This window comes from Carassius gibelio, chromosome A4, assembly GCF_023724105.1.
Source record: "Carassius gibelio isolate Cgi1373 ecotype wild population from Czech Republic chromosome A4, carGib1.2-hapl.c, whole genome shotgun sequence".
Taxonomy (NCBI): domain Eukaryota; kingdom Metazoa; phylum Chordata; class Actinopteri; order Cypriniformes; family Cyprinidae; genus Carassius; species Carassius gibelio.
Genome location: NC_068374.1, coordinates 21,022,034 through 21,049,699, shown reverse-complemented (window position 1 = coordinate 21,049,699; position 27,666 = coordinate 21,022,034). Strand labels below are relative to the sequence as shown.

Below are 27,666 nucleotides of genomic sequence, written 5' to 3'. Positions count from 1 at the left end.
TCCACTCATGCAAAAGGAACACCTCTTTAAATATGATCCACCCCATTTCCTACTATCTGAGCCTGCTGATTCAGCTTTAGTTCTGTGGAAACTAATACAATGATCTCACCTTGGGCATGCAAACTCGTGCCTATACAGGGCTTTGCCATTGTAATGGGCTGTTTATTTGTAATCTTTTTTTTTTTTTTTTCTGAAGAACATTCAACATTTGAGTGCTTGTGAACCAGAATTATTAAGTGAAAGTGAACTGGAATAGTTAAATCCCTTAAAATTCCCATCCCTATTCCCAAACCTCCAGGAATCAAACCCTGCAGCATGCACTATCATAGTGGTTAACCCAAGACCTCTCTGCATTTCCATTTCCTCTCCCAATGAGGAGTCCCTAACCACAGCCACTTTGAGTGACCTCAACTCCAGCCTCAACTCAAAAACTTCAGACAAATGTCTGGTTCACCGTTCAGCAACTGCCAGTGGCTCGTCCCACTTCTTCTAAGAACCAGCTGCCTATTGCCAGCTGATGTTTTCAGGCTGTGACATCAGCTTTGCTGCAAAGCGGTTGCAAAAAGGTGCACAGATACTAAAAGAACCAGACGAAATGCTGCACTCTTGCTCTCTCACATTCCCACTCCTTTTCTCCCATGCGGTCATATCAGGGCAGCATTACCTCAGGAAAAGTAGAGCACTACAAAAACACACACAGTCTCTGCTGAGCTCCCCGCCTACTAAACAAACACAGGCAGAGATCCCCAAGAGCCCATGTCCCAGACAAACTCCCTCCATCTTTTTTCTGTGAGGAAGGAAGAGAGAAAGAGAGTAATAGCATAAAGGAGGCAAAGGGAAGCCCTTTGTGAGTAATTTTGTGTGAGATCAATTCTTCAAACTGTCTGCTGTATGTTAAAGGCAGAACTTTGATACATGATTTCCTCATGGGACACTATATTCTACTTAATTTCTGATTTACTAGATAAGACGTATTTGTAGTTTTAGGCAAGAGCAAATTTTACATTTTGTATTATTCTAAGTATATATATATATATATATATATATATACATATACACACACACACATTCATTTTGCAGTCAACAATTCCAATTAAATTAATCCATTCTCCAAAGCCTTATGTCCTTTATAGGGCAACAGGGATGCTGAAGCATATCCTACCATCTCAGGACAAAGACAATGAGTCAAATACTGTCAATGTTTCCCTATGACAACAATAATCGCTTAAACTTAGTTACAAAATTCCATTGATAAAAATGCTAATCAAATACAAAGTGTAAAATGCTTAGTATAAAAATGAAAAAATACAAAATCTCGGTTATTCACAATTCAAGGAGGAAAGTATGCTAAATAAATAGCTGAGACAGTCCCAAAATGCTTTCTTGTTGGTAAGAGGCTATTAAAAGCATGCCAAAGCAATGATGAAGACTGCCAAATGCAACACTTTAAAATCAGTCATGCTCAAGACCAATCTGTGCCAAGAAACTTTCCTCAGGTGTGTGTGGGTGTGTAGGGTGGCCACCAAACACGGATGCAACAAAATGAAAAATAAAAAATCTTAACATCAACACCTGTCTCCTTGCTCGCCTATACAGATTTTTATTAGTGTTTCTCAGAGGTTGTATGTTCATTGCATAGGAGACATAATGGAGCTCTCAATTGCAGCTTAACTGGGGCCCATTTCAGAAAAGATGTTAAAGGGATAGTTCACCCAAAAAATAAAAATTTGATGTTCATCTGCTTGCCCCCAGGGCATCCAAGTTGTAGGTGACTTTGTTTCTTCAGTAGAACACAAACCAAGATTTTGAACTTTAACAGTTGCAGTCTATCAGTCTAATAATGTAAGTGGATGGGAATTACAGCTAAAACATTCTCAACCTACTCAGAGTTGACTGAACTAACACAATTTAGCTTTTCTGAAACCCAAAACTCAGCGTTTCCCATCTCTGGGTAAGTTAACTCCGAGTTGGTTGAACCTCCTTCTTGAAACGGGCCTGTGGTTTCTTGGTGTTGGAAACAAATCTCACAGGTTTAATAATAAAAATGTCACAGGTTTAAAATAAAATGCAGAACTTGAATGCATTGCAAGTTGCTTTTAAAGTTTCATTTAAAGATGGGTAATTTTTTCAATCCTGAAATCTATCCCAATATGCAAAAACAACTTTAAGAAGGCCATTAGTAGATTTATTCCCTTGAAAAGTGTAGCTCAAGCAAAACATTGCTTTGTTTGTTTGAGCAGCCTGGCAACACTGGTTTAATACTGATTTAGAACAAGGACTGCATTTTGTCCAACCAATTCACTGCTTGAATCATTTTTGCAATTCTGTTATTGAGATGAAGCAGATTTTTTTTATATCCTTATATTTATTTAGGAAAATTTTGAAAAGAGAAGAGAAGAGAAGCTTTTTTATTTTTCTAAACTCCGTTGACAGGTTCATGCAAATGAGGTGATTTTCACTGAAAAGACAGTTTTGCCGTTGGCATTAAAGAGCCTTATGTCCGTTATGATGACTGCTATGAAAACACAAACATCAAGCACCATTGTTCCCATGTAATACTTAATAATAAATAAGAATAACTTATTGAATTATGTGGAAGTTGTGGGGTTGGGGGGGGGGTTCCTTCTATACCATGATATTACATCATTTCAATTAATTCAATCAGGGTTCACCAAACTCAGTCCTGAGGGCCGGTGTACTGCAGAGTTTAGCTCCAACCCTAATCAAACACACCTGAACCAGCTAATCGAGCTCTTAGTAGGTATTCTTGAAACTATACCAGGCAGGTGTGTTGAGGCAAGTTAGAGCTAAACTCTGCAGGACACCGGCCCTCCAGTTTGGTGACCCCTGCATTAAAGTCTAAAAGACTAAAAAAAAATAAAAGGTCAAACTTTAAAAGTGAAGTTAGTGTTGAGAAATTCTTTTTAGTGAACCAGTTGTTTAGAATTTTTATTTCAAAGTTTGTAATGTAATGTTTTTAGGGTTTTTTTTTTTTTTTTTTACTGGCAAGTTTTTTAACTTGGTTCACAGAAGGTATTTTTTTAAAGCAGATTCCTCAGCAATGCATTTAAACACATCAGTCCTCTTTTTTTGTATTTATGTTTTTGTCTGCTCATCCATTCAGAAGTGTAGATTTCTTTGAAAGAGGATCTGTGTTTATGTTCACACACACCTTTCTCTCTCTGGCCTTCAAATCACCCCTCATCCCGACTAAAACCATGTTCTCTCCCTTCCTAAAAACCCCAGAAGCCACTTCAACTCCTCCTCTTCTGTCTCCCTCTCGCTCATCAATCACTCCATCCGTTGCTGTCGTCATTTACCTGAACGCCCCTCTTTCTGCTTTACCAAGTGTGAACTGCTGAACTCTACGTAAGTGTGTGTCTGATTACCTCAGTTCCCCATTCTGTCCCCAACGAACTGATGAACTTTTAGCGTCATGATTCAACAAGCTTTCCAAAGCACACTTTTTATAAGCCAAACACACACGACTAAGCTAAGCAACTGAATGGACCAATAATCATATTTTTACAAGTTTAAAAGCCAAAAGTAGTTAAGAGTGATGGTATGTGTGGTATTTTCATGGTCAAAATAATTAATCCTGAACTCTGTGATATGCTGGTGCTGGTTAACTTTTCTTTCGATGACTATAGGGTGCTTGTTTTCACCAGTTTTGTCATTCAGCAGGTAAAACTCATATGCTTAGTTAGTTAGAAAAGTAATATTACACTTTTTCAGCAAGATACATATCTCAGTATTAGTGTGATATACAACGTTATACATGTCAAATTTAGTGGATTGGTTTGTTCAGGTAAACAAAATGTTAAAATAACCAATTTATCAAGTACTGTAGTATTACAACTGTTCAGTTCATTTTATTTGAATCGGTCGGTTCAGATGGCTCAGGCAGGTTTAGCGAGTGTGCATGTATGATTAATAATTTTAAAAAAACAGCCAGTGCCTCTGTCAAAAAGCTGATTGGTTCTTTTAACTGAAAAATTTTACTTTTTACCTTCAGTCAACATATTGCTAAGGGGCTTAATTCCAATTTGTTGACTCTTTCCAGTTTTTTTGCTGACCATCTTATATCATCTTTTAAAAGTGAACCGTGTCTGATATCTGCATTTACATTATACTCTTGGCAAAACAACCCAAGGTAGACGTAATGACCCCGGAAAAGGGTTACCAGGTCATCGAAACAAACCAGTCCAATTGCTAATCAAAGCTAGCCAAGTCGCATTTTTTCCCACAAGTTTCCACTCCCTCAAAACAGCATTCTCGAAAGAGGTGGCAGATTACTTTAACCCACCAAACTAAAAAACAATCCATGGCAAGAGTGTGAAAGAAGCCCAGTACAATAATAACAATAATAAAAAAAGAAGAATCCCGACTTGAATCACCGTCCAGAAAAGCATCCACCTGAGTTGACGTCTTACACCACCATCGTTTTTTTTCAAAGACATAAAACTTGCATTGTCATGGGAATTTGCAATCAATCCACTTACATGGCAGACACAAATGCACATATCCAATCCATATCTGATTTATTCCCACATATAACCGAGGCCTGAAACTGATCTGAAAACATTGCATACTGTCTGGGTAGGTACTTCACTTGAATCCGAACATACTTCACGGCCATTAAGAAAAGTATGTTTTATATAATATGAATATGGGTAGGATGAATGAAATTCCGACGTACTACATCTGCCATGTTACTGTTACTATTCCGTGACTTACATGTGTCAGTTTTGTCACCTCCCTGCCATTCATAAATCCTCTCCCATGGCATCATGGGATAATAAAGTGTCCATCAGAAGTAGTACGTCATCCGGATAATTTTTCGCCTACTGTTTTTCGAATACTATAAATTCGTATATACCACAATTCTGCGTACGTGAAGTATGCAATTTCGTACGCAGCACATATGCTTTTTTCCTGCTTACATGTTTGTGCGTCATATATTCAATCTGTGCCACATAGGAAGAAACATTACACACCTTCTCATTAAGACACAATTTGAGGCATCCTCTACTAAGTGTGATATACTTGAATGTTTAATGCTTGCAACCACTAATTAAGAAACTAACAATATTAAAATGTTATCCAAATAGCTGATTCTACGTATTATTGCCTTTTTTTCTGGTTAATTCTCTCAGTGTCTGTTCATGTGAGTATACATCGTCGACCGGCCACCCCGCAGCCCCTCAGGCTTCCCCAGTCGAAAGAGAGAGATGACTATCTGTTATCTGCCATGTTTTGACAGGAGATTATGCTAAAGATTTATGATTGCTGAAAAGACAATGCTGAACACCACATTCTCAAGTGGCAAAAGAGTGTTGAAAACAAACATACGGACCACAGAAAACTGTTCACTTTAGCAACAGAGGTACAGCATTCCCGGTGCTTTAAGCAAAGGTTCAGAGCGACTGCTCATTACAGCATTACCACAAACAGCTAAACAACTCTCATTTTTTTTCAATATGAAGCATGTATTTTCACGTATGACTTGGCTTCAGCCTTATTAAAATTCTTGGCAGCAATTCATTGGGCTGGGCCAAGACGGTTCCAAAAAAAATGCCAAACTAAGAATCTAAAACTACATTGACATGCTTTATAATTGAAGTCAATTGTAGTTATTTGTCATGTGTTTTATAATGTCTTCAGATTGACTGTTAGGCTTTAATTTTCTATGATGATTTTTGCGATGATGATGATGATGATAGTTGTGATCATTGCACAGTGTTACAATAAGGCTATCATTTGACTTTTGTTTCATCTAATCACGAGGGCGCACATAATCTGAGTTTACAAAAGATTTGCAAAGAAATCGCCCACTTGTCAGTCAAGTTATACATCTGTATAACTGTGTGTTTGTTCGTTTCATATTTTGGCCAATGTGATCATTCGTTTTGCTATCAATACATGGGTAATGATCCTCATGTTTTCATTAGCTATTAATATTTAGTTAGTTTAAAAATGCAGTTCATTACTTGAATAAGCTTCTTGTATGATTAACGTTTTAATTTTTGATTTATCAGGGCGATACAGTACAAACGTCTTAATGTCATAATAAGAAAGGGCCATTTACACACTGAAATTCGTGAAAAGAAGTTGTAGTTTGTTCTAACAATTGTTTTTATTTATTTTAAGAAAACATATATATGACTTTTATATGATGTAAAAATGTTTAACACTCTTCAAAAGCTCTTTTTAATACAGTTTACAATTTCAATTGCAAACGCAAACAAAATCCAGCTGCATGCTTATAACCAATATTCCTTTTGTGGAAAAAAAATAATAATAATGCATCTAAAATCCTGCAGGAAACTGGGCCAGACAGATGTAATTATAGTTTATTTTTTTATTTTTGTCAACACAGACATCTCTTTATACGTGTGGTTAGACTAGCTTAGTTGTAGGTGTGTCTAAATGCGTATGTGGTTTCAAGCAAATAACTGTTCAGGTATGACAGTAAGAATTGAACAGGTAATAGGTCACAGACCAGAGATGTGTGTACGAGTTCAAGGGTAGGTTTGTATGTGGTTAATGTAGGTAAATATGGAGTGGTTTATTGGAGACCCACATGAATCCCATAGTGTGGTCATATAACCACTGACACACTTCATTCAGCAGTCACCTGATGCAGAATTATGCCAAGGAGTCCCCAACTGTTCCAATGAACACAACTATCACAATGACTCTCAGCGCTGAAATGCCTAGTTAAGCCCTGGTTAGCATATCTCATCAACACTTTGCATTCTACTGAACCGCTGCCGGCATATCAAGACTAATAAAAGTGAATTTCACACTTTAAAACAATGAACAGGAAGGAAATCTGCCCCACTGACAGTCAACTGTGCAAATGACAGCTTCTTATGAGTTTAGCCAAATTAATAATGGCATCTGACCATTTTTTTTTTTTTTTTTTTTTGCAAAATAAATATTCATGCATTGGTAATAAATATAATAAATAATAACTGGATGGTCATTGTCATCAACAGAAATAATATTTACTATAATATCAGTAAATTTTAAGGAAACATCAGCTACAGAAAAAAAATATGGTCTTTAATTAGCTTTTAGTGTTTTTTTTTTTTATTATTATTATTATTACTACATGAAGTTCAACTAAAAGAGACCTTGTCACCTTGACAAGCTTTTTATTTCAAATGATGAAAATGTTCTTTTATGGTTCTAGTTTAAGTTAAGTATAATAACCCAAGTCTACATGGCTGTTAATATGAGTCCACTGCATGGCTATTTATTGGCTTCACCAGTATAATTAATGAAATGCAGACAGTACATACCTGTTTTTGAATATTTAGCACACAACTCATGACCACATGATTGATGGATGGTTTGAAGACCAGTTTTCTTTTCTATATTGATGTATTTCCCAAACAAAAAGCATGGATGAAACACAATAGCCACCAAAACATGACTTGCTACTTGCTATTGCTAATGAGTGGCAGGTGGTTATTAATGGGAGGGATGTGCTCAATCTAGAGAACATTTGATTGGATGAAATTTATATATGGGCTTAGTTGGTCCATCATTGCTCCATTTTCCCAGTTCAAGACTGGACTGGAAAATATTGGATTTTAAATTTAAATTGTAGTGTAGGCCTGTATAAAATAAGAATATAATATATCTGCTACAATTGTATTTTGTCATCCTTCACCAGCATGTACAAAGCTAACTAACAACAACAAAACATTTTAGATTCACGGCGTCTAACTCAGACCAGTAGTGCCAGATAACAAGTTTGTCACATCAAAAACTGGAAGTAAGTGCTCATGATAACTATATTGTCTGTCCAAAAAATTTTTTGTTTTGTTTTTGTTTTTTTCTGGTAGTTAGTGGAGTTCCCCTTTCGGTTCTTGTTTACACATAATTGATGCCCACAGAAAATGAGTTTCTTCCAACACAGGCATTATTTGGATGATGAGATTTTTCTAAAATGCTATAGAATTAAAACACATTTGATCTTATATTAAGACTGCATGCTCAAATCTCCAGGAAGTCAAACACGGGTTAGATCACAAACACAAAGCTGTCATAATAAGAGCTATGTCAGTTGCAGGTAACTGCCTCTCAGGTGCTTGTTCCCATGGCAACCACAATGTTTACAAACACATACTCATTTTTCTACCTGGAAAAGCTTGACTTCATACTAATTCAGTCAAATTGAGTGGGTTAACCCAACATGGAAGATGTCCAAAAAGTCCCATGTTGGGTTGCAAAGCAACATCTTTGGATATATCGTTGGCGTATCTGCCTACCACTTTTTTTAATACCATTAATAGAATTTTGTATATGGCATTAATTTTAATTAAACTGAAACAGCTCCAAAACAAACTCAACAGCATCGATTTAACATTCTGATTTCCTGTCTCAAGTTATAAACTAGACTTTGCCAGCTAACAATTACAAAAACACATGATTAAAGATGTATGTCCCTGCTGGACAACATATGAAACCAGCTTAAGCTGGTTGGCTGGTCATAGCTGGTTTGCAGGCTGGTTTTAGAGGGGTTTTTACCAGTTCTTTAGCTGGAGGACCTACTTCAACCTTAAACCAGCCAGCAAGCTTAGGCTGGTTTTAGCTGCACAACATAAGCATTGTTGACTGTACACTTTAACTCACTAAACTATCACTAAACTTTATAAATAAATTTAAAAAGTGATAAATTTATCAAAAAACTAGTATAGCTTTTTGCAACTGCATACAATAGACGAGGCTGAAATCTGAAACCAAAAAAAGACTACTTAGGCTGTACATAGGCTAATTGTGCTATCAGTATTCCTTGTTCGCTGCATCGACTGACACAGAAGCGTCAAACCAAAGTCACCACAAAGCTTCTTCCAAGTCAGCAAATTTCCTTTGGCTCAGATCTGGTCCAAATCAACAGCTTAAGTGTGGCCCAGACTGTCTAAAAAAGACAAAAAAATCCCAAAGGTGTTCTTGCTTTTTCTGAAGTGTCATGATGTTTTGTCTACTGGGGATCCTGTGGTTTGCATGCTGATGTGAAGAAATTAGTTTTAGTCACGTGTTGTTTAATTGACAGCATTTGAAACTAATGGGACAAACCTTAGCCTTTTAGCTTTCTTTAGGGACAGTTTGAATATCTCTTTAATAGTAATTAGCATAAAGCTAATTCGAGGTCACCCACATTTCATTCTGACTGAGTTACAGATCACAGTGTTAATGCACTAAATATGCTGCAAGTATAAGAGATGTGATTTCAATATATATATATATATATATATATATATATATATATATATATATATATATATATATATATAAGACATATTGGTTAACAGAACAGCTAGAGTCAGTCTAATAAACTGAACCGGTAATTTCCGTGTGGTGTAGTCAAAACGGAAGCTAGCAAAGTGAGATTATGAAATGATTTCAGATAAGACATGATAAGATGTGACATCTTTGATAAGAAATGTTGCTTCAAAGAAGCAGACATCAACATAGGCACACTTGTGTATAGCTTTACACCATATAGTCAGCATAAAACTTTTCATTCTCTCTTTCACTCTCTCTCTCTCTCTCTCTCTATCTGCATTTTCATGTCTGGCTCATTATGGCCATTACAGCAGTAATGAGCAGTAAAAGGCAGCAAAGGGCAGCGAGACATTCCAACACATTCATATTTGCAAAACCGAACCTGACACGAAAGCCGCAACGAGTGTTTTACACTAACAGTATTAGCCGTGCCTTTTCTGTATAATCGTTTTTCATACACTGTAGTAGTGGAAAGTTTGTTTTGTAGTTAAGTGTACATTTGTAAATGCGTTTTCATCTTCTCTCTACTATATGTGAACGTGTGGGTCCTTTGCCTCCCTGTGGTCTAGGGTCAGTTCCTCTTTTTAGGACTTCACAGAGAAAGTTTCTTAGCATGCTAAAGTGTGATCAGCACAAGCTGCATGCAAATGTACGAAACCACAACAGCAACTAAAAACAAAACAGCTCCTCTATATTCACTTAGAAAAAGAAACATGCGAATGAATCATTCAGTTATGACTGATAACTGCTCTGTGTTAACTATAGCATGATGCTAATTTAAAACAAACCTTTATTTGTGTGTTACTAATGTTTGTTTTCTACATTCACCTGCAGGATTGGAACTCTTAAGCATGATTAAATGTTTTTGCCACCATGCGAGTAATGCATAATAAGAATTATCCTGGGTTAATGATGCATGTTTCTTTGAACTTAGCAAGCTTAGCATAACATGGGAAATCTAATAAAGATAGAGTACTATTAAACATATGTATTTTTTGTATTACATATAATCTTTAAGTTAACAGTTCTTCTACAAAGTGAACGCTTTATAATCAAACAAAAGCCTTTAGGGCAGGTCCTTACTTACAACCCATAAAAGCTAATGGAGTGAAGACCATGGCTAGCTACAATGGAACAGTAAGCAATGATCCTGCAAACCCACAATGAACCACTGATCAAAGTCAACTGAAAAAAAAAGGTTTCCTGCATGTGTAACGACTGCTTTTGAACATTTTTAATGTTCTTGAATGGTCTCTTATTGATTTTGCAGGCCAGATTTTGGCTTATGTGGCCCCAAATTGTTCTTGAGTAAGAATTTACTTCGGATTATTCTTTTTCAGTTTTAGTACGTTTTCATTTAACGTTCAAAACCTTGTCAAGATCCAAATTGCAGTGTAAACTTACCCTTGAGATGCCAGCTTAATCCTATTCACACCACAGAAATGTTTTGTAGACTTAATAGTTTCTTTTCTACACTTACAGTTTATTAGCAGCCACAGGCTGAGGGTATTTTCTGCTGTGGTATTTTTTAAAGTACTCTACCCATAAGGCTATGCCTCCGTCAACTCTTTTTTTTTTTTTCCCACTCAGCTCTTTTACTAGATGTCTTTAACACTAAAACTATAGACAAGCGATTGCTTTGTCTATTCTAATATATATATTTCATTGTCATATTCATCACTGGCTTGCCTCATTCCTTTTGTGATACCATTGGTTGACTCGAGATCAATTATTCCCACTGCTATGTCTTTGACAATTTGACAACTAGCATGCTAACAGCAGTGTTGCTGGAATGTTAAATTCAAATTGGTAGTATGAGGAGTTTAGGCAGTGTAAAGTCCCTCACAACAAGTCTGTTTATTTCTAGGTTTCCTGTTGGTGAGTGGCCAACAGCATTATGGGTAAATCTAGAGGTGTCCTTGTGGGTAGCAAATGCCATGTGTCAGATATCACACATACACTGACATATGAACTCACTCAACCTCGCATACACACACAGAACACAAACGAAAACGCACAAAAGCTTCCAAACGTCGTGTCTTCATATGATGTCAACAGAGATTAAACTAGTTTATTATTTTTAAGGAGGAAAAAAAAATTACGCAACAAAATGCAAGTCTTTTTTTTACACTAGTGATTATTAAATTTGTACAACCATTCAGTCTGCGTTACATAAAGAAATAATTCTACATCTTTGTTTCTTTCGTATTTTTGGTACTCTGAATTATACATACAAATAACAAATACAGGAACTTTTTTTCACAATGCATATAACCTGGGCCCAAAGAAGTCGTTCAGGTGTGTTCGTGTGTGTGTGTGTGTGTATGTGTGTGTGTGTGTGTGTGTGTGTGTGTGTGTGTGTGTGTTTGTGTGTGTGTGTGTGTGTGTGTGTGTGTGTGTAACAACAAACCAATTGCCCAAGACCTATAACACATCCATAAGAGTAGCTGGAAGTCTGTAAGACAGACCTGACTACAAGTTTTAATGCATTACACACCATTTCCTTTCTATTTTTCTTCTCCCTACACCTCGTCTCTTACTTTTCTCATCATTTAGATAGAATTCGTGGTCGCTTCACGATGCCATTCCATCTTCCAGGTTTGAGTCGTACCCTTCTTATCATTAGCTGCCCACAGGCATTTCCTGTCCTCGCCTTTTGCGCTTTAAAAAGTCTTCAATAAATGTATTTCAGACAATTTTTTTTACAAATATATGCAGAGTTCATCTCCTGTTGTCATTCACAGCTCGAGTCCTCATGTCTCACGGGGACGAAGAAGAGGAGATACGTAGAAGAAGTGAAGGAGTGGGTAAGGGAAACAGAGGAGGTTTGTTTAAACTCTCGTAATGTTTGTGCCTTGATGCCCACAGGAAAGATGGCATTTGTACACAAATGAAGGTTGACATCAGCGTGAGGCTTCATGATTGGAGGGGCGATGAAGAAAGTCATTGTCTTTTTTCTTTCTTTCTCACTGTCTCTCCCTCATAATGTGGGGTTTTGGGGGGTTTAAGCGGGGGATACCGGAGAAGGGGTCTTGGGGGGAAGCTTGTAGCTCAGATGGAGCACGTGAGAGAGCTGGTTTAAGGTCGGAGGGTTGCGGTTGTGACAGGCTTCAAGGTTAACGGTGCTTTGAGACATCCACCGTCGGGAAATTGGGTGGTCAGAGGTAGCAGGGTGCTCTAGCCCATCGCTGTCACCATACTGGAAGGGTGGTGAGGGGCGAAGGGCAAGCTGGAGGAGGGGTGCATGGGGGTGGGCGTGGTCAACATGTGGCCGGAGTGTGAGAAGGGAGGGAACGAGGTCATGTGACGCGACAGGGCGGCCGGGCTGAAGGAACTGTTCTTTTCCATTAAGCTTTTAGAGAAATCATCCATGCTGTCATGGGACTTTTTGCTCTTCTTGGACTTGCTGGACATCTTCCTATTCCGGGTCTGGATGCCCTCCTTCTTCATGGTGAGCGGTCGGTTGATCTGCGGAGGAGAGAGACGGCAGATGTTAATAATGGCCACGGGACCATCCCGCTTATATAAGACAGGAGCATTATGGAAAAATGTTGACATTATTTTTCATCTCATAACACATTCAGAGGAACTCTTTATCGCTTTGAGATTGCTTCTTCAAATTTCAGGAGACCTTAAACCAGTTATGTTTCTTTTAACTATTAACTTAATCTCACATGTTTTTCCTTAAAATCCTTCTGAGAAATAAAAATAGACTAAAAGGGAGACAATTCATAATGAGAGTTCATAATGAAATTTCTGACTATTTTGCAGATTTTAGTAGATCAGAGCACAGTTTGAGATGTTTTTTTTCTAAGAAGAAACATTTGAGAAGCAGAAGACCTAAAGGGATTCATTTTACTCATGTTGTTTAAAAATGTTATGACTTTCTTCAAACACACACACACAAAATGTCACAGTGTTTTTTAAATCCATATAAATGAAAGTGTGATTTTGGACCCCATTGACTTTTACTGTATCAACAAATACAGTTGAAACATTCCTCAAAACATTTCCATTTGTGGTCCAGAGAGGAAATAAAGTTGTACGAGTATGGACTGGGTAAATAATGACAGAACTTTCATTTTTGGGTGATTTATCCCTTCAAGCTAAAGTCATATTCTTTCAATCTAATCTCTTTAATTGCTGTCTTGGAGAAACAATTGAGATATTAAACAGATCTCATTTGTGATATCTCCTCCTTACGGACATATTGAAAGCTGACACCTTTTAGGATTAGGATTTGGTTGAACAATGACGTTCACTTCACACACTCATAGTAACAGAGCTACACTATATTGCAGATATGTCAGCTTCTCTGTTTGAGCAAGCATGTCTGTATGAGTGTGTGTGTCTGGTCATATCAGGACTGGGCTGGATTTAGCATCTGAGTTCCCTGACACAAGGCTTGGATGGTGCCAGTCTTGCCAAAGAAAGAAACCCCAGACACTGGCCAGCCGGGCTCAAGCGTCTGTCTGCCAAAGCCTGCCACTTTCACCCCATAATTGGACTGCCTCTTTCTCCCTCTCTGTCTTAAAACACTCTAGATGCTTTTTGCAACAGCTATTAAGTGATACTAAAACTTATTCCCTTACATGCATAATGAGTAAGACTTAATAAACTGTAAGACTTCTACTTGAATTTTACCATTTAGATTTCTAAAATATCCATAAACACTTCAAAATTTGTGATGTGTTTTTGCAAAACTGTGCAAATTTGCAATTTTAAGTAAATACTGTCTTGTATAACTTAGTCATTCAGTTCATTTAGTTTCAAGTACTTCTGGATTTGTAGCCATTTTCTAATTTGTTAACATCAAATTGGATTAAATAAAAACACTTCTGCAAAAAACTGTTCTCTAGATATCTGCACTGACGTCTTTTATCGGAAAACCCATATTGGCCAACCACTAGTGTAAATGCAAGTGAATGTGTGCGCCTGTGTGAAGTCACACCCCAAAGCAAGACTGTTAATTTAAAACATCTCCATTGGGCATCACAGAAAACACATGCTTATAGCCGTCGGCTATAAGAAACACTCTTAAATGGTATTCAGTTTGAGGGTTTGAAATGAACACATAAAGAAACTGAGAAAGAAAACAGATCAGAAGTCTAACCCCAGAATGACAGACAGACATACAAATACAATCACAACTCAGTTCTTCTGACAAATCCCTGTGGGCTAAATGAGAGATGGGAGTGGTTGTGATAATGCAAACATGCGAGTTAGTGAAGAGCCCTCTGTAGAGAGCTCAGCTTAATTTAGCATGCAAAATCTGGAATCTGATTCAAAGCAAGCTGACCTGAACGGTAAATAGGATGTACCAAAACAAACTCATTTTCCAATTAGCCAAACTTTTGGTTGTTTCAAAACAATAATACAAGTTATTGGTTTCCCTGATAACCTAGGTCAGGTTTTTTCTCGAGTTCTTACGAAACAGCCAAAACTAACATGGCAAAATGATTTAAAATGGTGCGCTTGCGTGACTAGTAGGGGAATGTAACAGGAGTATGGGGCCTCAAACTGCGATGATACAGGATACCGGAGCTGATTAGGTAGAATGAAAAAATTCCCCGGCATATGTTTAACATAGCAATACCACCAACTGCAGAGTAATTCAATAGTACAACAGTACAAGCGTAATAACCATAAAAGTAAATAATAATACGAGGACGAACAAGACGAATCTCTGCATGTAATCGACTCAAGCGGCTTGAGACCATTGGGGAACATTAAAACATTTCAGGTTCGCCGATTGGGTTAAGCTGTCCCTGGGGTCGAAAAATCACAATACTAACTACTAATAGTAGGACCAATTGGAAAACGCAACAACTCTGAACTTTTCTGATGAATAAGATTACAAAATAAACATCTGGTGTGATTGATTATTATACGGATACTATAATATTATAATGGTCACTTAACATTAATTCTCTGTCATTTTTGAGTAGGCAATGCATGAACCATGTTGTGAATGTTGAAAGAAAGAATGAAAGAAATGGCGTGAAAGCTGCCATCATGCAAAGAAAAGATAGAGATAGAAAATATCTTACTAGATAAGTGAAAGACAGCTATGGAGCTTACATTGTGTAATTTGTAATAGAGGCCGCAGGCATTGCAGACGGGATCGCCGTTCGCATTTCTCCGCCACAGTGTCGTCGTGGTCGTTTGACAGTTTGCGCACGAGGTCCCTGCTCGTCTGGCAGCGGACTGATGGACACACATAGAGAAAGAATCCTGATTATTACACTCATAATATAATATCTCAAGATGATGATTGCATTCCTACAGTGCTAATGGCCCCCAACCCTCCTGTTTCCTGAAGCTGCAAATGGCTTTAAGTGATGCAGAAATATGTCAGAGGAAAAGAGATCTCCATAACACTGGTGCCTTAAACTCTAGGGTAAAAAAATGCCCTCTCAAACCTAAATATTTACAGAGGACATGAAAGCACTGGTTTAAATAGTGCCCATTAAAGCTGATGACATTTTCCCGTTAAATGATGGAGAAACAGCGGCTCTGCATGAAATGAATCCATGTTTAAACATCAACCTTCAGTTAGATATTAGCAATCTTTATTAACATCAATATGCTGCACTAAAATACCTTGCTCTAAATTAGCATGCATTGATTAAAAGCAGTTAAAATTATTAATTATAAGCAGTACTGACAATCAAATATAAATACAATATAAAACAAATATAAAAAATAAGTTAAAAAGAATAAGTAAAAAGCAAATAATAAGTTAAAAAGAGACAATGGGGAAAAAGGGAAAACTCAAAAGAAATGCAATGAATAGGGATCAGCAAACATATTTTGAAATGGACTATGCAGAAAGAAAAAGCATGCTGTTTTCTGGGTTAACATACAGGAATGTTGAAGGTATGTACTGAAATTACAAATTATTCTTAACTGTGACGTTTAATTAAGTTTAGAGTCAAACGTCAAACGATAATCAGGAGCCTGATTCATTAAAGCGTCATATTAATCGACGGTACTTATTATGACTGGCCGGATTTTTTATTTATTTATTTATTTATTTATTTTTAAATCCTATCGGACTCGTTTGCAAAGTACAGATAAATTTTATTAGCAAATCAATTAAATTCATACAAATTAGTCAAAGAGAATAATATTTGTTCTATAAAGGTATTTTTTTTATTATTCTTCCACGTAGCCTACTATTTTCTCTTTTTTCTAGACTATTTGAGCATAGTGAAGATCAATCTGAAGTCGTGACTCCTTTCTGCGCGTTCTCGCCCGTATGTTTAGACTGCGGGAGCGAGCGCTGTTGTTCGAGGAGTTTTATCAGCAGCGCTCAGATATCCGCCAGTCTTTTCCTGGGAAGTCGGCTTTTCACATTAGAGAGGGAGAGAGGGCCAGTGCCAAAATAGCAGCACTCGGACTATTTCTCTGCGCCTCAAGAGCCTCGACTCTATCCAAAAGCCCCAAAAGAGACGTGTCTGTGCTGCCAGGCCATTGAAAAAACACAGTTTCTCTCTCTCTCTCTTCCTCTCATTTATTAAATCCCTGTGAAACAGTGTCCTCGGTGAATGGCATATTGTCAGAATTGAACCTAATTCTTGCAGACATATTTGACCTGTTGGAGCTGATCGCCTCCCACGCGTCCTCATTTGAGATAAGCGCTCGTTTCACAACACTTTGAAGTCTCTCCGTGACAAATTTCGTTACGCTGACATGTAGACCCAGTGTCAGCAATATTTGCGATTAAATAAAAGTGTCTATGGATTTTCAAGCGGAAAAGGAAAATAAATAAATAAATAAAATTCGATACATAAAATGGCATTATTATTATTACTGATGATGATAATAATAATAATAATAATAATAATAATAATAATAATAACTGCTATTGCTTAATCTTAAAGAAATGAGACCTGCGCTTGGCGAGTCAATTTCTTGCAGCTAACACTTCTTCCTGGGTAGAAAAAGAGAAAGAGACAGAAGTGTGATTAATACAGTGCAATCGAGCAACATACCAGCCTCCGCTTGGGCTTGATGAGGGGTCGGTTCTGGCCGTTCATCTTGTGGTACAGTCCGCAGGCGTTACACAAATAGTGACCGGTGCCATCCCTCCGCCACAGAGGAGTCGAGGTGGCCCCGCAGTTAACACATTCTCTACCCTCTGCGAACACAGACACGCATGCACAACTGATTTTTAGAACCACTATAACACACATGCATGCACACTTAAGCACAACTACACAATCAATAGGCCACGCCACTAGTCAACATACCAAACTCCAGTGGCCAGTCGCTTTGATTTATTTAAAAAATACTAATAGTTGCATGTCAATATTACACACATAATATAATCAATATATCTACTAATAACTGTATTAATATTATAGACATATTGCACACATAAAAAATGACAAATAATTAATTATACAAAGGCAATATAAAAAAATTACACAGGCTAAAGATTCGCACTGATCTAAATAATGGATATGGAAATGCATTAATAACATTATTATTACTACTAGGCTTCTGCTATTATTAATGCATTGCCATATAAAAAAGCATTATCTAATATGACATAACTGCAGCTTAACTCCTCAATCGTCAGATATGACATCATCTGATAAGATCTACAAATAAGTTAGCGGTTCTAAGTAGGCAATGCTGTGAAAATGTACACAGAGATAGGTCTTATCAAACCTATCATACTGCATGCTTGAAAATACTGCATGATTTATTAGAAGTGGGACTCGCATATATAATGCAGCTAGGTAAATCGTCATGATTCGATTTCCAAAAAACAACCTCCCGGTTCATTAAACCATGAGACTAAGAGTAATTATTTGTGAAATGTTAAAAGTAGATTTTAGGATCTAAGCCTGAAATAATGTGAAACAGATTCAGTAACAGTAAGTGAAAGCGTCGGTCTAATTAACTCATTGTGTAACCCGCTCTCTTTACGTAATTAAAACACCGTAGCGCTTGATTGGCATTGTTTCTGTTTGACTGACAGGTGAAGGGCGCGCGCTTCGCAGGTTCAGTGACCCACGCCTCCGGTCGCTCCGCTGAAACGAAAAACAAGCTCGCCGTGCAGCCCCCCCTGTACCCGGCAGCAGTTCTGCCCTAATGTGTGGAGCCAACGAGTCTCTTTGTGCTTCTGCTTACTGCCCCAAAAACCACAGAGCTCGAGAGCACATCATCTCAGACAGTGACACACTGACAAGTGCTTAAAGGAGGGATCTGCTGCATCTACAGAAATCGCGCAGCACAAAGTTTTGGTTCAAAACAAAACCTAGAAAGAACGATATTAGAACGTTATGTGTGTGCTTAGTCTGTTATTTTTATTGTGCAAAATGCTGATTGCATATAAAATTGCAAACAAATTAAATATAAATAATAATAATAAATAGTAACAAGTTAAAACTATTATAAACGAGAGCAGAATATATATATATATATATTTGTTTTTTTTTCTCTCTCTCATTATCATAAAATCAATCGCTATGAATGAACCATAATAAAAAACAAAAATGTATGTTCGCTAATCGCATTTAAAAAGCTGGTTGACCTTTTTGAAATCATTTTCTCTGTGTGTTTGGATTACTCTCTGTCTGTGCATGTCGGCCGAGCATTGCGCCAGCTCATTCGTTATTCCGAGCGATCCGCGGGGCATCCGGACTCTATCAAAGTTTCTGCGCAAAGTAAACAATGCAACTGTCGCGTGCAGCAGTCTGAAAATAATTGGATTAGCTTAAACATATAAACGCGAGAGAGACGGGGCCGTGCACTGCGAGGCACAAGAGAGGAGAGAGAAAACACACGCACACACACACACACACACACACATCTACATCCGGAAAACCCTTGCACTCCGCTTTAAACGTGTAGAAATATTCATCTGCATATGCTGAGCGACGTTTAATAAATCAGGGAAGCTAATTCCGCTTTGTAACTAGACGATATTAAATATAATATTATTTAAAGCAGAATATAATAACGGAATAGTGCAAGGCAGGCGTGTTAACAAATCTCTCATTTCTGTAAAAGAAGATTGATCATTTAAACTGATACCACAAAAAAAAGAGATCATTGCATTATAAATTAATCAAGCGAACAGGATTATACAATAGCTCAAATTATACAATAGCTATATTTTATGTAGCTGTATATTATCTTAATATAATAACAATATATTTAATCTTTAATAATATAAGTAATATCTTTAATCACTGTAGATTCCTTTATATTTTAACACTGATGCTCTTTTAAATAAGGGATGAGGACTGCCCCTATTTTATTGGCACAAAAAACAAAACAAAAACAAAGGTCTAAGACCAATCCAAAATTGGCTAACCTGGGAGGCTGTTTTTGAGGAAAATGAAAAGAATGGCAAGTGCACAATAAGATAGATAGCTTTTTAGAGGAAAATCTATTGTTGGATGATTTTATGATTATGTTAGTAGATATCAAAGGGTAGTAAAGCGCACGCCTACCTGAACAGGACCTTGTTTTTGGTCTCGTTTTGGAACCATAACTAGAAGAGGACCCACCTATCAGGCTACTTGGTGGGAAGAGCCCCGGCCCGTAATCGGACACATAGGATGGGTAAGTGGCGATGGGGTGGTGCGCGGAGGACACCCCCGGTCCAATAGAGGCCATGCTCCGACTATGAGCAGAATCCAGCTTCATGCTTTCGGCCAGAGACACCTGGTATTTAATGCACTCTTTGTCCTCCTGCCGTATGGATGAGCCCGAACCTGACGTGGAAATTGAGGGGTCAGGGGACACATCTTTGGGTGGAGTGGGGGGAAAGGTGAAGAGGTGTGGGCTGGAGTGACCAGCAGACAGCGAGGAGGAGGAGGCTGGGGGGTAGACGGACAGAGGCCCAGGGGAACTGTGATGCAGGGAAGGCTTGGGGAAAGGCCCGAGGTTCCACGGGGAGGTACTGTGGTGAGGGCCGATAGATTTACTTCCATCGAGCCAAGGAAGAGAGCCGTGCAGCAATGATGGGCGACACATTTGAGTACCTGCTGGAACAAAAGACAAGCCTGCTGTTAGGACAGGACTAGGTGGGGCTGTGGGATTCCTCACATTAAGCCAAGAAATAACATCTGAAGGGCTTTGTATTGCAAACACAATCGTTACACGTCACAATTATGTTATGTTATAATAAAACATTTAATTAGAGAAACGTGTAATTATATGCATACATATACATTTAAAATTAAATGCAAAATCTTTTTTTTTTTTTTTTAAACACAACGCTGCAAAAACCAAGTACATTTTGATATTTTTTTACATGCATTTCACACATATCTGGTATTTTTTTTAACACTTTCAGCAACGGTCTTTTATTGCATGAGAGAAATAGAGCCACTTGATTAAAATGAGTAAAACTGTGAAACTGCACGGAAAGGCCTACATTACTCTGAAAGACTTTCGAGACTCTGGGGAGGGTCGCAATTAACAGCCCTCGCCAGTTTTTCACTTTCAAAAGACTTTCGATACCAACCAGTATCTATTGATGTTGCACGGATTTCGAAAGTTTAGATATGTTTAGAGATGGGGCAATTAAGCAGAGGAACAAGGTCACGATTTGCCCCAATTCCGCTCAGGAAGTCAGGTCAATAAATTAAAGCAATTGTTCTTCCGCACTAAATTTCAAGTAGTACAGGAATAAATGCGCTTAATTATTTAGAGACTGACATTTAAGTCATTCAATCATAAAATCATTACACCGAATCCCAGTCAGCTAGTGATAATACAAATATTTTTACTTTAATATACTATTATAACCAATATAATATATTTCAGCAATGTGTGTTTTCGAAAAACACTGCTCGTTCATTTTATTTTGATCATTAAAATTAAAGAGTTGAAAAAAAAATAAAAGAATGCATTGCATTATCCAATATTATACATTTATTGTATACCCTAAAAAGTCAAATTAACCATAGAATACTAGAAAGATGTGAAACCAGTGACACAGCACCTGTAAGCCACACGTAAACTACACTGACATTGTTCAATATGTCAGTTGCATTTTCAGTACAATCCTAATCCAGTTTCTGTGTTATTACATATTTTTAATTTAGTCATAATGGATAGAGGAATAATTTAAAATAATTTAGGACTCATATAGCCTACTTACCGTGAGGTGGCGGGTACCTCTGCACAGCCCGAACCGAGTTCCCGTAGTACGGGTGGTTGCTCTGTCCGTCGATATTAAACACTACATCCATATCATCCGCGAGGGGATACTGCGACGAGTCCATGTAGGAGTGTCCCAGTGCTGGGTGGTGTGCCTCGGGATGCTGGCCGTTAATAACCGGGTGATGATGGGTCATCCAGCGGGGTTGCTCCGGACTTACTTCCATCGTTTTTTATTTTTATTTCTTTAACAAGCGTTCATACACTCACCGAAACACACAACACGAGAAAGTTCAAAAAAAAGTCCAAACTCCTCCTTTGCTTAATCCACAGGTTCGCTTTTTCTTTTTTTCTTTTTTACTTCCGATCACCTGAAATTGAACAAGACAATTTGTTTTACAAAGTCCGTCCGTCCGTTTGTGTTCTTTCTGTCATTGGCAAAATGTCAAAAGCTCATATAAACTTGACCCATCCGTTCAATAAACGCGCATTAACTTGTGAAAGTCAACTGTATTTATACTAATGTTTGGTCATAAGTCCGCGTACGCATCCAAACGCGCGTCAAGTTCCGCAAGTTTTTCTCTCGGTGTGCTGTTGCGTAGACTCAACAAGTGGGTTTGACGGTTCAGGCCGACCTGGTTCGATCTGGATACGTTTTCTTTCCTCTGACTCAACACAAGTTTGATCAAATCTGTGTTTGTGTGCAGTAGTATTAACCCTCTTCCCACTTACACTACTTCCATCCCTCCCTCTATCTATCTCTCTCTCTCTTGCTCTCTCTAGTGCGCACTCCCTCTGTCTCTGAATGCTCTGCTCTCTCTGTGTTTTTTTACAGTGAAGGCATTCTTTCAGGATGGCGCCAGTCAGCTCAATGCTCGCAGACAGCTGTGGCGCGACGCAACTTAAGGAGGGTCTGTGGTGTCATCAGCAGGGGCGGGGCCCAACAGCATGGACTAATTGAATAAAGTGGGCCAGAGAAAGATGACCAGAAGCTGTGCCCAGTTCTGCTCCCCATTCATATACACAACAGAACATTTATTTATTTATATTTATTTATTATTTGATATAGAACGATTGGCGTGTACGTTAGCTATATATAAAATCAGAAGCACGCCAAATGTATTGACGCAGCTGAAATAAATGTAGGCTGTTAGGCTGTTCTTGTTACAGTGTAATTATAAATTTAAGCACTGAGAAATATTAATTAACAGCATGTACAATTTAGGGTTTGGTTTAGGGTTAGTTGCGCGTAAATGCGTAATTCATTGTTATTACCAAAGTATGTGACACTTTAAAATAGAGTGTAAGCTAAATTAATCCAGGCCTAGTTTAGAAAAGAACAAAAGATAAAAGTAACGAATTAAATAAGAACAATGGTACCGTCTGAAATAAAAATTGAAATGTGTTTTCTTTAGATCATAAATATAGTTTTTGAATTCATTATGTGCGGAACAATTATTTATTAGAAATATTTATTTAGCCTATTAAGGTTGCTTGATAAAATAAATATACAAATAAAAAAATACAAAAACTGAAATATCAGTACCTATGTCCTAAAGGCAGGATCGTTCTGTGGCTTGCTGCCTTTTGTGTCTAAACGTCCGTGTGTGTTATCAGTGGCAGCTCGTGTGGTGTGTGTTCTCTTTTAAACTGTGACAGTGCGTCCCCTCGCGGCGACAAGCACGTTTTTCTAATGGTTAATGGTACCTCTGCATGTTCAAAAGAGGCTCTTAAACCCTGACTGCGACATATAGGCTAATGCCAAACCTTACTTTCCTCTCGCAATATAAACACAGGCTTTTCCCCCGACAGCTTAAGTCGATGTTCTTTATTCCTTGAAGGACACCAACCGAACGACTGCATCATTATTCATTTAAGGGGCCATTACATGTAACGTGATGCAAATACATTAGCATTTCAGTACGCACGGGTAAAACTTGAACCTTAATATATAATGGGAACGTATTACTTCTGACAGTGTGCTCCGGCGACACATTAGGGGACAGTGTCAGGTATTATTCTATTTAGTTTACCTGTAATAAGGGGGATTGGCTCTTAGTGTGATATTTTGTCTGTAATGCTCCGGTTTGGCCGGCCCGTGCCCACAGACTGACAGAATGTAATTGGGCTGCTCGTTCGATGCTCTGAAATGCTCTTAGATGACGGCCAGCCCTGCCGACGCCGCTGGACGTGACGTCAGTAAACAGGCAGGAAATCTACTCGACGCGTTGGATGTAAAATATGTGCTCTGCTTGCAAGTTTCTCTCGCGATAGTTATTTCTCTTGGGGGTCTAGAAAACGATGGGTAAACACTCGTGCTACTCCAATAATGTGATTTCAAATTAAAAATAAAACGAATACGAAATAATGATTATTATAATAAATGATATAGGCCTAATAATGTCGATCATTTTCATACCATCGTGGCGACTAGCTTTCAAGTTCCTTAAGAAAAAAGAACCCCCACCAGCCTTCTTACTCTGGTAAAGACCGAACTTGGATGGAGAGTGTTCCATTGGCTCACTGTCATTGTCGAGCTGTCAGCGGACGCGTGTAATGATCCGCGCGAGCTATTATCCTGCGCGCGAGCGTACATTAAGAGGTAATCGAAGGAAAAAGTGAAATCCTGATTATGTGTTTTGTTTCTTGACTGAATGTCTTAAGCTTAGTGTGCGGGACATGGATGGAAGCAGTGCCGAACCCTACATACACGATGTGCCAGATATTGCTTTGAGTGTCCTTCTCAAAAAAAAAAAAAAAAAAAAAAAAACTATAATTTTTCATACTTCCATACTTCATACTTCAAACCGACATATATAATCCTGATCTACAGCTATAACGTGTTATATACAAGGGAAATAGAAAGAAAATAAATAGATTGTTGTATATATATATATATATATATATATATATATATATATATATATATATATATATATATATATATATATATACATACATACATACATACATACATACATACATATATATATATATATATATATATATATATATATATATATATGGTGAGCGGTGTGTTAAATCAGGCCCGTTCATTTTAGCTCGGGCCACCAGGTTGACACTCGGTGGTAAATCGGTGGTAGACAGCGACACTGGCTCAGGTTGAAGATTGGGTAGATAATTTGTGAATGATTATGTCAGGCTAGGAAGATTAAAATCAGAAGGCATCACACTTTTCACTGTGGGTGAGAACTTAAGACCCGGACGTTTTATTTTAGTCTATCCTATAACAAGGGTTAGAAGATGTGCGCTGATAACACGCTTTGTTTATCGAGCACCATTTATCGACACATAAAACCTCTGTAATAATTTTGGTGAAATGTGTCTTTGAACTGGCGTGTAGCATAAATTCTGAAATCCGAAAGCAGGTCAGGACGGGAGAAGCCATCACAAACATTATGGTGCACAAAAGTCATAATAATAATAAACAAACAAACATTAAATTTGCTACTGCAAGTATTATAATTATTAGTGTTACTACTAGTGGTAGCACAATTACACTCAATCAGAACAGTTGTGTTCATTTTCATCCACTTTCATTTTTGTTTGATCGTGCGGAGGCGAGTGCTATTGTTATCTGTTCATCTTCCGCATGACCGATTTTGTCATCTATGTAGCCTATGGACCCTCCATAAATGCACACACGTTATTCATGCGTAGGTTGTATGGGAATGAATCGAATTTTAACGCAAGCCTCAATGACGTCTGTGGCGACCATCTGAAGATGTGAGAAGATTTGAAATGGTCGGCCTAGGGCGCCCAGGTAAAGCTGTCCAAAACAGAGAGGGGTGAACCAGAGGACACACACTTCACCCCAGCTACCGAATAATGAAGACGAGAGGGAAGTTCAGTCCATAGCGAAACACCAGAGCTACATTTGTAATATTCACGCTTTTAAAGGCTTGTTCGTCACATTTATTTTTAAGCAACAAAACGTGTCTCTTCTCAGTTCACAGTTGTGGAAAATCGCAAAGGAGCTTAACTGTAAAACGCATAATGTTATAATTAATTATGCCCAAAATATTTGTAAGATTTTACAATTTTTAATTATTTTTTGTCTTGTTATTTCTATTAAAACAACAACAATAAAAAATGGAAATAGCCATACTTGTTTTTAGAATTGTATAATATAATAACCACATTTTATAACATAATAATAATAATAAAATAAGAATAACGGTAACTCGGAACGTTAAAGTAGACTTTATTGTAGTAGACGGATTGTGATTCATGCACTTCGTCTTTTCAAGAACGAACTTTCTGTCTGAATTTGTATACTGTGGCCTTTGTAGGTTATGCTACTAATTCTTAGAACCCAAATTCTGATAGTTGCGTCATAATGAGAGTTTGACTTATTTCTAAGAACAAGTGACGAAAAAAAGGTGAGAGGGAAAAAACACGAGAGCCTCGACTGCAGGTTTTGTTTTTGATAATTCGTCACTCGAGAGAGAATCATCTAAAGATGGGTTTCAATTGGTGCTGATGACAACAAATTACACAAATCCTCAACCAGCCAAAAAAAAAAAAAAAAAAATTCCATAAAATTCGTTATTTAGTCTCCACTGGTTAGCCTATTCGTTCTCATTGATCCATCCCTGAGATGTTAGCCTTCAAAATATTAATCCGTCTGTTCGTATAACATCATCACCATGTGTTGGGCTGCTTTAGGCCTAATGCATTTATTTGATCTCCACTGGTGCTCTTTGTGATGTCGCGTGTAACAACTTTATAACTCAAAGGGTGTAAACAAAGAGGCGCATCGCAGAAATATTCTCTTTCAAACAAAAGTGCATCTCTTCCTTTCGGTCGAGTGCTGATTTGAGGACATGGTTTCAGATCATTTCACTGCGCAGCTGAATGGAGTGGCCGGTCTCGTGCTATCAGAGAGAAACAGCTGTTTTACGCGCACTCAGCTCCAATCAATGGAAGCTACTGCTCTCTACATAAAAATACAAACCAAACGAGCTCGCGCCCATGAAAGACGGCCTATGATGTGGCTTAATGTCGCGTCCTCTTCTCTGTTTCCAATGCCCATCAAACCAGCAACACAAATGCATCCTCTCTCGCTCTTCCTGTCTCTCTTTCTCCCTCTCTCTCTCTTTCCCTATACACAGACACACACACACACACACACTTGAAGCGCAGTTTCAGCAAATCCACTTCTTTTTATGACCCATTGCGGGGATAATCAGATCAATTTCACGGGTTAACGGAAGCATACTCGCTCACACTCAGGTGGTAATAGATCATTAAAATCATTAATCTAGAAGACGGTAGGCGGGAAAATGACTCTTAAAATACAGTGGCGTCCATAAAATCCCACCTTGATTGTCGGAAAGTGGACGTGGGTGCTGGTGAATCGCATCGCCTATATATGTGTCGGGTGAAATGAATAATAGAGTTGACATCTTCACGTCTGGAATTGTTAAATGACTGTGCCACCCTCAGACAGAACAAAACGTGAAAAAAAAGAAAAAAAAACCTGACACTAGCAAACCCAACATATCTTACGCAGAAAGACAACTGATATCATGCAAAGGTGTAGCTATTGCTCCAAACAGAAAATGTGGGGACAAAGAAAGCATCCGAAGAACTGGCATAATAAACGCATGCATAACGCTTAAGAACATGCAAGTTAAATCAATTTGTTCGACAGTTTTGGGAGCTAGGCGTATTATGGAGCTAGACATGAGTTTAGAAAATATGGAAAATATAAATCCGAATATTTACTGACCTGCGGAATTGTGGTTGAAGCGTGGTCGGGCTTTTTTTTCCTGATGGGCTTCAGATGTGAAATGACACACAGATGCAAGTGCCGATGGCATTTACAGCAGGAGAGAAAAAAAAAACTAGGCTCCTTTTTCCTTCTAGCCTACACACACTCCGTCTTTCTAGCTCGCGCGCGCACGCACACACACACACACACACACTATTACCGTACTTACTGTACACCACGCGCGAGCTCTTCCGGGTCGGTGCAGGCTGTGGAGTGAAAACACACACTTTATCTGAATGGGAGCGATCACACGCGTCCGTAACGAACCTTTTTAACATAAAGAGGGGATGTGGACTTATGGGCCTCAGAGAGGAAACAGGTACCGCCCGCGTGCTTTGGGTAGCACGCTTTTCTCCGTGAGTCGTAATGACGCAGCCCGTTAGATGCCAGACTGATGCTCTATAATGCATGCGATGACTGACAGCGCCTGCCACGGTTTG

At 38.1% G+C, this 27,666-nt stretch overlaps 1 protein-coding gene across 5 annotated transcripts; it reads right to left on the bottom strand.

Annotated features, from left to right (window-relative positions):
• Positions 1 to 11,346: 11,346 nt before the first annotated feature.
• LOC127972803 (transcription factor GATA-3-like) lies at positions 11,347 to 27,319 on the bottom strand. 5 transcript variants are annotated; one of them, XM_052576604.1, is made up of 6 exons: positions 27,185 to 27,319; positions 21,431 to 21,800; positions 19,773 to 20,309; positions 17,298 to 17,443; positions 15,382 to 15,507; positions 11,347 to 12,768 (listed from the first exon to the last, which is right to left on the bottom strand). In XM_052576604.1, exons 2-6 carry the CDS (start codon positions 21,654 to 21,656, stop codon positions 12,478 to 12,480), a joined length of 1,326 nt encoding a protein of 441 aa, XP_052432564.1. In that variant the 5' UTR covers positions 21,657 to 21,800; positions 27,185 to 27,319; the 3' UTR covers positions 11,347 to 12,477. The 5 variants fall into 5 exon arrangements, with proteins under 5 accessions (XP_052432564.1, XP_052432590.1, XP_052432579.1 ...); XM_052576630.1 differs by lacking the exons at positions 17,298 to 17,443; positions 27,185 to 27,319 and adding an exon at positions 17,196 to 17,236 and having other exon boundaries at positions 19,830 to 20,309; positions 21,431 to 22,308; XM_052576619.1 differs by lacking the exon at positions 27,185 to 27,319 and having other exon boundaries at positions 19,830 to 20,309; positions 21,431 to 22,306.
• Positions 27,320 to 27,666: the final 347 nt, after the last annotated feature.

What these genes read in the sequence shown, in the direction of transcription:
- LOC127972803 (XM_052576604.1), bottom strand. Translation starts at nt 21,656, where the DNA reads ATGGAAGTAAGTCCGGAGCAACCCCGCTGGATGACCCATCATCACCCG. An exon ending in GAGGTACCCGCCACCTCACG is followed by an intron (nt 20,310 to 21,430) that starts GTAAGTAGGCTA and finishes CTTTTGTTCCAG; the next exon opens with CAGGTACTCAAATGTGTCGC. An exon ending in TCTATTACAAATTACACAAT is followed by an intron (nt 12,769 to 15,381) that starts GTAAGCTCCATA and finishes TCTCCTCCGCAG; the next exon opens with ATCAACCGACCGCTCACCAT.